This window comes from Rhagoletis pomonella, unplaced genomic scaffold (assembly GCF_013731165.1).
Source record: "Rhagoletis pomonella isolate Grant_MI unplaced genomic scaffold, Rhpom_1.0 Rhpom_scaffold_00002, whole genome shotgun sequence".
Lineage (NCBI taxonomy): Eukaryota > Metazoa > Arthropoda > Insecta > Diptera > Tephritidae > Rhagoletis > Rhagoletis pomonella.
The window spans coordinates 40,180,109-40,195,449 of record NW_023458556.1 but is presented as its reverse complement, the minus strand read 5'-3'; the positions used below and the strand labels follow the sequence as shown (position 1 = coordinate 40,195,449).

Below are 15,341 nucleotides of genomic sequence, written 5' to 3'. Positions count from 1 at the left end.
CTCGAAGTACTATATTTTATTAAATTCTTCATATTAAGATCAAAAGATTCGTATTGGGAGGAGTCTCAGGGAAATAAATATCCTCTAAATTTTACTTAACATCCTTCTGTAATAAACCAAAATATATTGTTACAAATTTATATTCTTCATCTATGTCTATGTTGTCACTTAATGCCTACAATTACTCTCGCGTAAACTCAACACAGTGGAGCAATCCAGTACGACTTTACATTCTCTTTCCGCTGCAACATACAGTAGAATCCATTTATACCGATGAAAATAAGTCGTACAAACCGGGTGTCGTATAAACACAACTACCATTTTGAATTTTTTTTTTTTAATATTATAATTCTGCTGTATGAAATTTTTGCGCACGTAGTTACTCTTCAGTAATCACTTGTGTGAAGCTTCTAATTTTCTTTGAATTTTTAGGGCTTTCGTCGCTCTAACCGGACAATTTATTGACAAATTATGTCGCTTAAAGCGGTCGGTCGTTATATGCGGAGTCGTTATAAACGGATTCTACTGTAAATACATACATATGTATGTATATGCTATATGCATCACCGACCAGTGTCAGGGGTCAAATGCATTTTAATATTAAATACATGCCGTCACCGTCATAGATGCCGACACTGTCATCCCTATTGACATCACTGACTGCCACTTGCATCACACACACATACTGGAGGTACCGGTGTCCCAACAGTGCAACAACATAAATTGTGAAAAAAAAGAAATAATACTAGCAAGTGAGAGCTGAAATAAAATTACTAGAAAATTTTTCAATAACAGCAATAAATCAGGCGTATGAACGCTAAGGGAATGGCTATAAATTACCGGCGTAGAGCTCCAGACTGTGAATGACGGTGTTGTTTGCTGGTGACTCTTTGTGTTTGTTGTAGTTGTAAGGTCAGCTTTTGTTATTGGAATGGTTTTCACGGCTCTCAGCCATAAAATGGTGTTTGTATTGGCGCTGGAAAGCTTAAGTTCTTTTTACTCTTTCCCTTTTTTACAAGGGGATATTCTTATTTAGGGAATAGACTAAAGTGAACAGTCGAAATTACATAGAAGTTTACGTATGCACATAATCGAAAGAATATGCAGGTGCAGACATGTACAGAGGTATGTATACTGCACATGCATTTCTTTCAGAGGCATTACAAACTACTACGTATTGTGACCAGCCATAGGTATTTTTGCACACGTACACACCAGAACTTTCCACCAGAATTATAGAATCTATTATATTTTAAGACTGCCGCCAAAATATTTCCAAATAAAACAAGATTTACGTAAGCTATACCATATATAAATACTGAGCTAATTAATTCATTAAAGCGAAATATTTTTATGTAAGATAATATGTTTAAGAATAGGCTTCACTCAAATCAAATAAACTTTGGTACCTCTGGGTACTTATAATACTGTCCTTAAAAACGTGGCAAAAAAGGGTATTGGCACAGTGCACTTTTCGCATTTTGTATATGCAAAGTTTTTTATTCTAATTTATTTTCGATAATTTTTTGTAAAAATATAGTTCATTCTACACAAAGAAAAACATAAAAATACAGTCTCTAAACTTTGTATACAACTCAGGAAAATTCAATAAATTTGCATACTAATTTGCAACTTTCTATTCAGATATTAAAAAAAATTTTAAGTATGCAGTTTCATAGCCCATCCAATTTTAGTATAACAAAGTGCAAGTTGGAAGTTGCTAGAAAATCGCGTAGATTTTTGGAAATTTTTTTACGGAGGTTCTTCCATACAAAGTATGTATACATGTACATATGTACGACAATTATGAGATATTTGTTTGGACAAAATGAGCAACACCTTCCGCTGAAAAAATCGTCAAAAATCAAAGCGATTTTCTAGCAACTTCAAACTTGCACTTTGTTATACTAAAATTGAATGGGCTATAAAACTGCGTATCAAAATTTTTTCTAGAAAACCTGAATAGAAAGTTAAAAATTGGTATGCAAAGTTATTGAATTTTCTTGAGTTTTGCACAAAGTTTAGAGATTTTATTTTTATGTTTTTTGGTTTATTTTCGTAAAAAATTATCGAAAAAAAGTATAAAAAAGCGTTGCATATATTGCGAAAAATTCCCTGTGCCAATACTTTTGTTCGTCACTGTATATGATTTCTCGTTATTTGATCAGTTCTGAACTTTTCATAAACTCTTTCAAACGATTTCAGTAATTACCTCAAAACCACACTTGACAAAGGATGACGAAAACTTGTTAAAATGAAAATCATTGCATGGATGTTGCGCCGGATGTTTTGCATCCATTTATTTAAGATTTTCAGCTCAATATATCGATAACAAAATCTATAAATAATCGATAACAAGAATCGGTTAGAAAATCGATAAAAATATCGATAACAAAATCGATACAAATATCGATAACGAAATCGATAACAAAATCGATTAGAAAATCTATAAAAATATCGATAGCAAAATCAATAAAAATATCGATAACAAAATTGATAACAAAATCCATAAATAACCGAAAACAAAACAGATAAATACATCGATTATTATATCATTAAATCCCGAGAATCCCGAAAACCTCTAAAATCCCAAAATAGTTCCCAGATTGAGTCACTGTGTCTCTATCTATATCCTTATCTCTATATTTACCTTTGTTTTAATCTTTCTTTCTCTATCATCATACTTACTTTTATCGGTATCCTCATCCTCATCTTTTTCTTTATATTTATCTTTGTTACTTTAATGTTTATCAATTTCTTCATCTACATATTCCCCTTCACCTTTGCCCTTATATACATAAGTAAAATGTTTAAATTTTCCTTGATCTTCATTTTCGCCTTTATCTTTACGCATCTTTGTTTTTATTTTTACTTTTACCTTTGCCTTAACCTCTTCTTTACTCTCATTGTTGTATTGTTCTTTTTCTAAGCGTTATTATTTAACGTTTTATTTGCAAGTTTTTGTTAAATTAATAATATACATTTAAGAAGCACTTGTTTCCGTCCCAACCATTTCCGTTGCACCATTTCTGTGTGCAATTTCCGTTGAATTTGCCAATTTACTCCCAACCAATCGACCGTCGCTAAAGAAGTTTCACTTAAAAAATCCATGAAAATATTAGTCACAAACTCCTCAGCTCTGACTTTGCAAATTTGAAGTGACTTTTAACGATAATTTTCAAGATAAAATATTAAATCTTTTAAAGTACTCCAGAATTTAGCCAGAAGTCGTTTCCGTATACACATTCATAATATCTTCACTAATACCTTCCTGCCTAAATTTGACTATTTCTGACTTAATCCTGGAGTACTGCAACATACTAACTACCTTTTAGGAAACAAATTGTGGATTGTGTTTACTTAAATATTTCTTTTTACAACAGCATTTTAAAATTTTTGAAATTTAGTGGTCGAAATTTCGCTGCCACAGTGTAATGCCCAGAGCACCAATCTCAATAGGTTCGTCTATGGGTTTTTTAGAGCGGTGTCAGCGGGAGTTACTTTCCGGCTGGGAAATCTTAGCATGTACCTAACTATACAGGGTGCCTTAGACCACCCGTCCGTTTTTTTTTATTGAATAACGCAAAGATGTGACCTGCCGAATCGGGGATGCTTTATCTTTTGGTGGTATTACCGAGTTCCGATTTCGAACGGAAGTGGGTTAAACTGACCGGAAATCGATATTTTTTTATTGGAAACACATGTTTTCACTACAGAAATCGGAAAGCGCCAGACCGTTTGCGAAAAAATTACAGAAAAATCAACGCCAGTTGTTATAAATTGCACTTGTTATATGAAAAAAACCGCACAAGCCGCAGCAAAAAAAAAAACTAATAATAAAAATCAATGCGATACTTAGCCGTTCAAAACTTGTACTTATTTTGCTAAAATTTCATAAGCCTTGTAACTGCGTACCAAAGATATTTTTTTTTTAATTCAGATTTAAAAATTGAATTTTTTGTGATTTTTTCTAAATTCTGTATAAAATTTGGAAGCTTGATTTTAATGGGCTTGATTAAAGCATGACCCAACTTTTAATCAAAAAATAACGAAAAAAAATTTTACTTGAAAAACATTGTAAGAATTAAAAGAAGCACCATTCATCCAGTTTTGATCGCCAGTGTACACACAGCTTGTTATAAAGTTGATATTAAACTCATGCAGGTATATTAATATACATAATTTAATACAGTGCTAGTACCGGCGCCGTTGTTCGCTTGTTCGACAAGCAGGTGTCGACAAGAATGGCGCCGACTGAAGATTTCATTTTGAAAAATGTGACAAAAACAACACTAAGCGCTAACAATGACTTAAGTGATATTAAATTACTCGTATAATGTCTGCCTGCTGCTAAAACCAAAATGAGAAAAACGCACGCACACGAAAAAATCAACGAAAATGTGAAAAAAGGATTACACTTCAGCGAAAAGCGCAGAGTAAAAAAAAATACATACATCTTTACATATGGAGCGATATAAAGGAGAGCACAGCATAGACTATGCCCAGTATATATACATATGCATAAGAAATACTGTGATCTATGTATGTATGTTTGAACGTACATGGGCAATTTAATATTCAGCCGAAAACGCAGGTACAACTATAGAAATATATCGAGCCCTAACCGCCAATTTTGAAAAAAAATGTCGCTTACGTCTTTTCGAAGGTTAGGACTCTACGTATGCAAGCATGTGGCCAAGTGCATGAACTTAGTTTTTGAGAAGTTATTTATGTTGCATTAGCGCCAATAAATAGTCCGCTTAAAGTTTACACCAACAAAAACTACTTCTACTAATTCGGCGGTTAGTCCTCGAATTTGCTATTGCTATTACCTTTTGCTGCTGGGTGAAGAATAAGTTTAGAAGAGGTGATGAACACTGATGTAAGACGTGTATTGAAGATTTTTTTCGTTTTTGTTGAAATTTATTTTTTTTTTAATTTTTGATTACCGTTAAAAATTATAGTTTGCGGTAGTTCTGTATATGTAGTAAGAACTGTAACCCCGAATCTTTTAGGCTAGCTACATGACCTAGCATACATATGTATTTGCGTCGCGCGATGCGATTAAAATCGCTATTAGCGATCAATTATACAAAAATTCATATGGCGGTGTTTATGGTGCAGCGAAGAATTTTTGTATCTGAGCACTTGTAGCGATCGTGCGATGCGAATTCGATGGTTCATAAACGTAGCCTTGCAGACTAAAATTCCCAGTTCGAGCATCCTTATTTGAAATTAGCATCCAGGCGTGGTGATGAATATTGGATGGTTCCATCTGCGTGCCAACGGCCATCATAGATTTGGAATTTCTCACGGTTTAGTATATCGATGACTGAGTGGAAGATCGACCTATCTCGAAAGCCAGTGCGAAAACGCCATATCTGAGAAAATTTTTCAACAACGCCCTGTTTCAGAATTTTATTGAAAATCACCCTATCTCAGAATTTGATTGAAGAACGCCCTATCTCAGCTGCCGATTCAAAAACGCCCTAACTGAGCACATTTTCAATGTATTTTCGTTGGAGATGGGGCGATCTTCAACCAAATTCTGAGATAGGGTATTTTTCAATAAAATTCTGAAATAGGGCGTTCTTCAATCGAATTCTGAGATACGGCGTTCTTGAAAAGTTTTCTGAGGTAGAGCGTTTTCGAACTGGTTGCCGAGATAGGTCGATCTTCCACCCAGCCATCGATATTCTACTAATCGAAGCACTTCATTTGATAAACATATTGAGCGGATTGAAAAAAAATGTAATCCGCTATTTTGTGGCGACGGCCATCTTAGATTTACAATCATACTGTATTATCATCAGAACTAAAGGCGTGTAGCAATTTTCAGATCCATCGGTCAACAGCAAGGAGGTGAAATTTCAATTACTAGATTTTACCCAAAGAAAAAAACAAAAAGGCAAGCTAAATAAATAAAAATAATAGCTAGTGAGCCCGCGTGGCGTTAAAACGCCCAAAATTGAATTTAAAAAACGTATAAAATATTCCAAATGTTAGCGAGAGTTATAAGCGATCTGAGCGCCATATTTCATCTAAAACCGTGCAGCCATTCCTGCAGCTAATTTCGTCAAATTTCAAATCACCTTATACCGATAAAAAAGAGTTCTTAATTAAAAAAAATAAAACTACACACTGAGGTCTTTAATTTGACCTTCCATTCGAAAGAACTGCGCAAATTTAATGACTATCACAAAAAATGCTTCTGGTGTAATACACATGCATACAAATGTTCTTAGTAAGATCGACATGACTTTTCGAAAAGGTGGCAAGCCTAATCAAAGATATTTTCAAACTAAAGTTGTTATAAATCTCTTTCGATTCACATCCTTAGCTTAATAAACTAAATTTGACTTTTCAAACAGGTGGCAACACTCTTCAAAAGTATTTTCAAACCAAAAACTTCCAAAATCTCTTTCGTTTGAGATTGCGACGCACTTGTGTTTCAATAAACTGATGAAATAAGGCGAATTCGCTCCTTAATAAAGGTCAGAAATAAAGTGTTTTCAAACCCCTTTCAATTGATACCCATATTTTAATAATTCATCAAAAAAAAAATTTTAATTTTTAAATTTGTGAGCACACATATGTTTTATATATCATTTTATTCGTATTTTCTTAATAAATCGATTAATAAAAGTGTAACTCATTTTCATCAAGTGCTTCCAAAGTTAGACGAGGAATAAACATGAAATAGAAAACAAAAGAATAAGCTGGGTTCAAATTACGTTGTTCAAGTTGTAAATTTTGAGCAAAGATTTTGAAAGTTGAACTCACTTAATTCGGACGTTCTAAATTCAATGGCATCCCCCGTTTTACCAGATTGGCTCCGGTTTTCGAGATAACGGTATTTGAAAATTTGATTACATTTTAACAATTTTATAAATAACTCCCTCAGTTTTGAAGTTATTTTACTAAAATTTTGCACATAACGGTTTTTTAATATTACCTTAATTATTCCTTAAAATTATCGAAATGGGTACCCTTTAACGTATAGCTCCAATACAACTGATTACTCAGATATGTGTTTTTGCGCTATAACTCTAATTTCATATCTGAATAATAAATTGTATGCGTGCTATATGTTAAAGTGAACCTATACTAAATTTTTACCTGCTTAATTGGAGGAGTTATAACGCAAAACATCGTCTCTGGACAATCAGTTGTATGGGAGCTAGATTTTAGAGTGAACCGGTTTTGATGATTTTATGAGATAGTGAAGGAAATATTAAAATACAAGCGTGTGCAAAATTTTAGTAAAATATCGTCAAAACTGAGGAAGTTTTTTTATAAAATAGTTAAATTTAAGCAAAGTTTCAAGTACCGCTATCTGCAAAAGTGGAGATAATCGGACAAAACTGAGGACGCCATTAAATTTAGAAGGCTCCAATTAAGTAAGAGCAACTATCAGAACCTTTGTCGAAAGAAATTTGATTTGATACCACGCTCGAAATATTCTGACTACAAGAAGGAGCATAATTTAAAGTACTAAATTGGGGTTTTTACGCACTTCTAGAGAACATTTTTTTAAAGCATTTTACAGGTATATGCAACGTTATAAGGACTAGTAGTTATAAAAATATTTAGATCGTTTCGACGTATTTTCCAAATGTGCCTTCAATTAAGATATTTTTGGAATAAAAATTACGCTCAAGATCGCAGAATATTTTATCTTTAAAAGTTGGTTTATTCTGAAAGCACACCCCTTGCTAAGGTAGCAAATTATTCGTAATTGTTTGTAGAATACAATACATACTTAAAAAGTTCTTAAAATTAAATGCTTCAAAAACTATGCGCGATAAACCGAAAATTTTGAAAATTGTGAAATGTGGAGTTACAGACTTTGAGTTACTTGCCATTTCGTTATTTTTTAATGCACACTTTTCCTAAGTAGTAGTATGAAGTATACACATAAGTGATAAATGCCCATTAAATTTCAAATCAGAATAAAAAATTACATAAAAAATTCACTTGTTTTCATTATTTTTTTAAATTTAAACACCTATAATTCAAAAGTTATGCAGCAAATTGATCAAAATTTTTGTTGAGGCTTCAAGTATACGTCAATGAATTATATCCAAAAGCAACCAGCTTGATATAGTTTCCAACAGTGAAAATAAAGCTAAATAACACCAAGATTACCTGTTTTTTAGATTTGCCCATATATTTTGAATTTAACTTTTAAACCCTCTTCCAGCACCTCAAATAAACTAAATATTTCTTAACATTCTTTCATTTGACATCCATATTATGTTATTTCATATAACTTGGGTATAAGTTAACTAAATTCGACATTTCAAGCAGGTGGCAACCCTCTTCAAAATATTTTAAAACTATTACCTTCTAAAAACCCTTTTGTTTGTCAACCATATCGTGATACATATTTCTCTTTCCCGATTCCCTTAATTAAAATTGAATTTGATTTTTAAACAGGTGGCAACCCTCCTATAGCTAAGTTAAGAAACAACGATTTTCAGAACCATTTCGATTGATACCCGATTTGTAATAAGTGATTTATTTTTTAAAATAATTTGAATATAATTTTTTAAAGGGTGGCAACTCTTTTCAAAAAAATTAAACCTTATCGAGCGAACTGTACAGATATTTTGTCTTGAACAAAAATCCTTTCGCGTTATATATATATAGATAGCGGATATATCGAAAACTGAGGAACCAGTTCGCGTTCAAACGCACAGCCAGACGGACATGGCTAAATCGACTCAGCTCGTCGTTGTAATCAGCTTAGTATAGCTATTTAAGGATCAATCTCATCTTTTTCTTGTACCTACAAACATCGGACTCAAGATAAAATATCATTTTTTTTTGTTCATGAAAGGTATAATTAGATTGCCTAAGAAAAGGACCACTACTTCAGTATTGTATGTGCTTACAATATACGCGCTTAACTAAGTGTTTGGTTTTCTTTCACTGGTCACCTGAATCAATATTTTTCCTGATTAAACGGGTATATATTTGCATACATATTTATATATACATAGATTAACAACTTTTCTTAGCAGCGATTAAAAAGTTTGACGTTATCTTTAGCGCGAGAATCGCTTGCATTATCTACATATACGATTCAGTCAGTTTGGTGCATTTGACGAGTATAAATCAAATGCTTAGGTCTCTTTAATTTTGTTAAAAATGCAACAAATAGCAATTGATAGATTCCTAATGGCAATGAGCGTTTTATTAACATCACCTGAAAATTATCTACAAATAAACTCACAAGATGTAGATATAAGACCATTTATGCGCACTGGCGTTGTTGATGTGCGTATACATACTTACATACATACACATGTTTAGAGTATTATGAAATTTAAAGCCAATTAATGACTTAGGACCCTTTTCTCAAGTCGGTCTTAAAGTTTATCTGCCCTTTAAAGAGCAGATGCATTTAAAACCTACTAGAGAAATGGCCCCTAAAAGGCTGGTTCATTTCTCAACTTTTAATTTTTCAATAGGTAGTAGAGCAAACTTGCAATATACCGGAAATGAGGAATCTAAGCAGCGTGTATGTATAGTTAATATAAAATAAGTATAAGAAAATTTAACAATTTGAAAATATTACTACTTTGAATATAGCTTAAGCGCAGTGATGGACAATCAGTTGGCAATAAATCGTAGAGTAAAAAACATTATGGATGATCTAAAAACAAACGCAAAGTACTTTGGGTATGTATCTTTTGAAAATTAGAAATATATATTTCCATTATAAAATATTTAACATATGCTTATGTCTTAATAACTACAAAATTAAGCGGTAACCACGCTCTCAGTTGTGACAATCAACAAGTCGGAGAAGTCATTATAAAGCTGCCCAATTTGCCAACTGCCTTCCCGGTGCGATGCGTAAGCAATGAATACGGCGACAATTGGTTATTGATCGCTCAACGCGATGTTGAGAGCAAATTGTTGTACAATACCACAACGCAATCAATAGAAAATAGTGTTGGTGACCCACAAGGGGAGTATTTTATTGGTTTTAAAAAATTACGCGCCATAACTGAAAGTTATCTGTGCGAGTTGCTGTTTGTTTTTCAGAAAAGTGGCGAACAAAATTTTTATGATCATTTTGAAGCTGTTGCATTTGGTGCTGATAATATGGTAAAAATGCTGGGTCAGCATAAAACCAATGGATTTCGTATATTTGAACCCGTGTCAAGGCATGCGAATGCCGTGAATTCGATGTTGGCTTTGAAATCGGCTTATTTTACAGTAACAGTATATTTGAGAAGAACCACATTGGATGTGATTCCACAACTGAAGAAAACAACATAAGGCGAAAAGTGGTGAAGCCACATAAATATATTTACGTAAATTTAGCTTCTTCATAAATATAGTACTTAAATATTTACAGACTCTTATTTGACGATAAATACTTACTGATTTAATTTATTCATACAAATGTATGCATGTTACATACATGTATAATGTACGATGTATAATGTATAAAAAGTTTCGAAAGATGTACATTAGGATATACATATGTGAGTTGGGTCGATTTTAAAATGTCTCAAAAAATCGATTTTTTTATACAAATGTTTACACATTTTACCAACAAAATCAAAATAATGAGATTAGTCCAGCTCACGTAAATCCTAATATTTTCTCGAAATGTTTTGCGAAAGTTTTCAAATATAACCAATTTTATAATCCCGTAGGAAAACTTGCAACTTTTTTGGTGAGGCTAGGGTTGCCAGATTTTGTATGCGCAAAATCAGTACGTTAGTCTGTTTCATGCTAAAAAATCAGTACTTTTCAGTACATTTTTATTCAAAGCAAAATTATGAATTTAAGTAACAGATAATACTTTAAAATGCCAGAGAACTTGTTTTAACAATATTTTGTTATATAAATAAAATATAGTTCATAAAAAAATAAAAAAGTTATTCATTTTAACATGAGTGTACACATCATTGTACACAGAAGCCAATAAATTATTTTATAATTATGAGATTTTTGAATAGCAATAATGAGATCAAATCCATCTTCAGTGTTTAAATATTCAAAGAATTCTAAACATTTCATTTTTAAAATTACTTTTAATTTGAAGTTCACTTAAAAAAATTTTATGTAGAAGCCGATTTCTTTCTTTTCGCCATGAAGAAAACTACTATAACTATTAAAATCCTTCCAGTTGCTTCGTTTGAGTGTGGTATGTATTGAAAAAAACTCAATTACATATTTTTTTCAAACTGTAGAAAAGTACCACTATTTAAGGATTTCATCTACATATATTTCCTCATGGCTTAAATTATTTTTTTCAACTACGCAAAAATTTTGAAAGACTAAGAATTCGCTTGAAAGTGTATCCAACTCTATGTCTGGCATGCAAAACTATTTAACAATGTCAGAAAATTGTGAAAAAATAATTGCAAGTTATAGGCAGATTTGTTGTTATTAAACTGAAAGTTATTTTCGAGATAACTAACAACACATGTCAAAAAAACGCCAGCCTTCTTTTTAAATAATTTAAGCTTATTATCGCAATTGGTACGTAACGACCCGGCGATATGCCCGTAAAACGATTGATCTTTTTATTGTATTAATTTCTTGGGTATATCAAACATTATCTCAAACATGTCAATTATAATTAAATTATTTTCTTCTAACTTTTTACAGTACAGTTTAAGGAAGTTCCAACCTTATATAAAAACCTTAAGAAAATCCTAAAGTATTTTGTTTGAATTAGAAATTCAGTACAAATCGGTACAAATTTTGAAAAATCAGGACATTAGCGTACTGATTGAAGAAATGAATAAAATCAGTACAACAGTTGATAAATCAGTACTCTACTGACAAAATCAGTACGTCTGGCAACCGTAGGTGAGGCATTCTAATGTACATATGTACCAGACATCTGCAGCGGGTGCATGATTTTCGTGTATACTCGATCATCTAACAAAACCCGTTTTGCATCGTTCTCTGTATACGAGCAGAAGTATTGTTCGTTATCGACTGAGCTCAAGACGAACATGTTGGCCACAACACCCGATTGCTTTTCATACATACTTGATTGGGTTCGGGTGCTTTGCAGCTCAATATACCCGGGTGTTCGAGTTTCAACCCGAGTGTGCACAAAATTTTCTTGATGGGCTTATGACGTTTTTGTTTCTACAAAAAATGTTGCCTCCTCATCGCGGTGTTCTTAGTTTTTGTGCGTAGAGGGTAAAGAGAAGGTTGAATTTTTCGGTAGTTTGTTTAAGTGTACATTTAACCATTTCTTATATTTTTGCTCATACAAAATGCGGCATCACGACGCCTACATCCATTTAGGTATAAATGTGTGTAGATCGGCAATGCCCAAGCCCTATACACTCGGTGCACATTTATTTTTTGTAAAAGTACTTATGTACCTACATAGTTTTAGGCTGTGTTCTAATATATACACACACAGCTTTCCACGCGAAACTATACGAAATAGATGCAAAAACATTTTTGTCTACTTCGCTTCTAATTTTTTCATTGCGTATGCACAAGCACAAAGCAACAACATTTTCGTATGCTTTGTGGGAACATATTGGCGCCAGTTACCTTCAGCGTAAATTTCTTTGTTGTCCTGCATTTTATCGCAATGTTCGGGTGTCCGTTTCATTGTTACACAAATTTTCGGGTTAGCTGCGGGTGTCCGAGTGTGGTGTTCGCTTGTGCTCAATTTATATCGAGGGTGATCGAACAGACTCGTTCGTAACCAAAGCAGCTGTCGGGTATGCATCTCGATCGAACACATAGTAGCCGAGTGTGGCGTTCGCTTGTGCTTGATTTTTAGTGAGTGTGATCAAAAAGGCTCGATCATACTCAAAGCTGTTCTCTGATATGTACATACATATACATATATGGCTTTGAGTGTGTTCGAAATGACAAAAACTGCGAACCTTGGGCACTTGGGGCTTGCGCCAAAATTGAATGGGATAAAAATTCTGTAAAAAATTTGGAATTTTGGTGCAATTGTTTTATAAAGTTTAACTTTTACTTTTGCCATTTTTTCACTTTTGACGAATCTTAATTAATTTAAACTAGTTTTTATTATGTACCATTTATTTACAACAAAAATATTAGAGTTCACTCTTTGATCCGAAAATGCGAAAGGCAAAAATGAGCGCTTTGTTTTGCGCAAAAGTTGCTTTGGCTGCGAAATTTCAAACAGCTCATCCACTGCGCGGTATCAAATATTCGTTGCGCTCGTTCGCTTCGTTCGCGCTGTCGCTTTAATTGCCGAATCGATGTACGAACAGCACAGTCTTCTCGCTATTTGCATTTCAGTCAGGGTTTCAGCTGTGCGTTTGTGCGAAACTAAAGGTGCGAAACGCTGCCATATGTTTGTTGTAAAAAAATGTCGAATATTTCACATTTTAGCACTTTCGCTCAAACGAACACACTTTTGCCTTAAAGAACGCCCTATCTCAGAATTCTGTTAAAAAACGCGATATTTCAAACGACAATACATTGAAAACGTGCTGAGATAGGGAGTTTTTGCATCGGCAGCTGAGATAAGGCGTTTTTCAACCAAATTCTGAAATAAAGCGTTGTTGAAAAATTTTTTGAGATAGGGCGTTTTCGAACTGGCTGCCCAGATAGGTCGATCTTCTACTCAGTCATCGAAATACAAATACCAAAACGACCACTAAGACGAACACGAATACGAAGAAGGATTCGGACATGAGTAGGAAACGAATACGAATACGCGCAAAAATGCAAGGACGAAACAAATACGAAGACTAGAACGAATGCAAAGGCGAATTTGATCGCGAAGGTGAATGCGAAGAGAAATATGCAGACGTATATTAAGACGAATGCTATACGAGAACAAATACGGGGACAAATATGAATAGGCAAAAAAAAAAACATAGAGGAATATGAAGAACAGGGCACAAACGAATACGAAGACTAATGCGAAACCAACGACAACGAATATCAAGGCGAGAATACGAAGGTGAATATGAAGATGAATGCGAAGACGAATACGAAGACAAATGTGACTATGAAGGTAATCCGAAGACGAAGACGACGAGGAAGTCAAAGGAGAATATGATGATCAATATCAATACCTAGTGTAATACGAATACTAATATGAAGACGAATACGAAGACAGCGGATGAAAATGAATACGAAAATGAATGCGAAAACTAGTACGAAGACGAATAGGTATATGAAGAGAGCCACTAAAACGAAGATGAGCAAATCCTTGGAGCCTTTTAAAAACTAGAAAATCCGCCGAATTTCAACAGTAACTGGCATTCCTTGGTGTAATAAATAATTAGATGAAGTTTCAGAAGGGATGAATAAGTATAAAAATGAATGAAATTGAAGCTAAAGCAGATGCATACTGATATACCTACATACATACCTTATCTGGGATCAAAATTATTTCTAGTGTGTTTCTTCTCAGTAATAAAATCAAGCATGAAAGTTTATCTAAATAAGGGATTTCATATTCATATACAAACTCAGGCGAAAAGTGCTCTACAAATGATTGGTACCAATATCGGGGGAGAAGGATTTCTTGGCCGTAGAAAGATCGATATTCCGACGAAGGAGTACCCTGTAACTGCAATACCGAGGAATACCATGCACCCGAAGTTCAACTTTATAAAGGGGTTTAAAACTGATCTCAGTAATAAGAAGAGCTGAGCAAGAATATCCGAGACACATCAGATAAACCAAAACATGATAACTCGGTAGACTGATGGCTCATTGATTGAAGAGGCTAGCGGGATAGGTGTAGTTAGACCGAGGTTGGGATACGCAGAGTCTATGGATACACAAATGCCCATTTTCCAGGCTGAAACATACGCATACGAATCAGAACGTTGTCATCTTGACTGACGGACAAGTAGCTAATAAGGCCCTCAGTCTCATGAGGTTACAACTAAACTGGTGATAGAGAGCCTTGACAAGCTGCATACTTGGTCTGACCTATCGAGTAGGATCATAACCAATTTCATCGGCCTAGAGCACTTCTGTGGCATAGAAAAAGAAACACTCTCTGCTCTGGAGGAAGAGGCTCAAAGAAATCACTGCTGAGACAATCTACCAGGTCTACAGATTTTTAAACACTTTTAGAAATATATAACCTAAAACGTTTAAGTAATGTATGAGCTCTTCAAAGTATAACATAAGAATTATTATAGGAATTCTGGCAGGACACTGCATGCTGAACTGTCATCTGAATAAAGTGGGAATTTACTTGAAAGGCTAATAGACTCTGAAGAAATCTATGAAGGGGGCACAATAGATCTAACGGACACAGTTTAATAATACTTTAGTGTGTACATATCTGATAAAGTAATTTAAGGTATGTCGAAAAAAGCTCAATGCAAAAAAAA

The 15,341-nt window shown here is 33.7% G+C and overlaps 1 protein-coding gene across 2 annotated transcripts; it reads left to right on the top strand.

The window, feature by feature from the left end:
• The first annotated feature begins 9,105 nt into the window (after positions 1-9,105).
• Positions 9,106-10,674, top strand: LOC118734656. 2 transcript variants are annotated; one of them, XM_036464362.1, is made up of 4 exons: positions 9,106-9,282; positions 9,477-9,526; positions 9,598-9,687; positions 9,774-10,674. In XM_036464362.1, the coding sequence occupies exons 1-4, from the start codon at positions 9,154-9,156 to the stop codon at positions 10,291-10,293; spliced, it is 789 nt and encodes a 262-aa protein (XP_036320255.1). In that variant the 5' UTR covers positions 9,106-9,153; the 3' UTR covers positions 10,294-10,674. The 2 variants fall into 2 exon arrangements, with proteins under 2 accessions (XP_036320255.1, XP_036320256.1); XM_036464363.1 differs by having other exon boundaries at positions 9,115-9,282; positions 9,792-10,674.
• The last annotated feature ends 4,667 nt before the right edge of the window (positions 10,675-15,341 follow it).

What these genes read in the sequence shown, in the direction of transcription:
- LOC118734656 (XM_036464362.1), top strand. Translation starts at nt 9,154, where the DNA reads ATGCAACAAATAGCAATTGATAGATTCCTAATGGCAATGAGCGTTTTA. An exon ending in TGCGCACTGGCGTTGTTGAT is followed by an intron (nt 9,283 to 9,476) that starts GTGCGTATACAT and finishes ATTTTTCAATAG; the next exon opens with GTAGTAGAGCAAACTTGCAA. An exon ending in ACAAACGCAAAGTACTTTGG is followed by an intron (nt 9,688 to 9,773) that starts GTATGTATCTTT and finishes TACAAAATTAAG; the next exon opens with CGGTAACCACGCTCTCAGTT.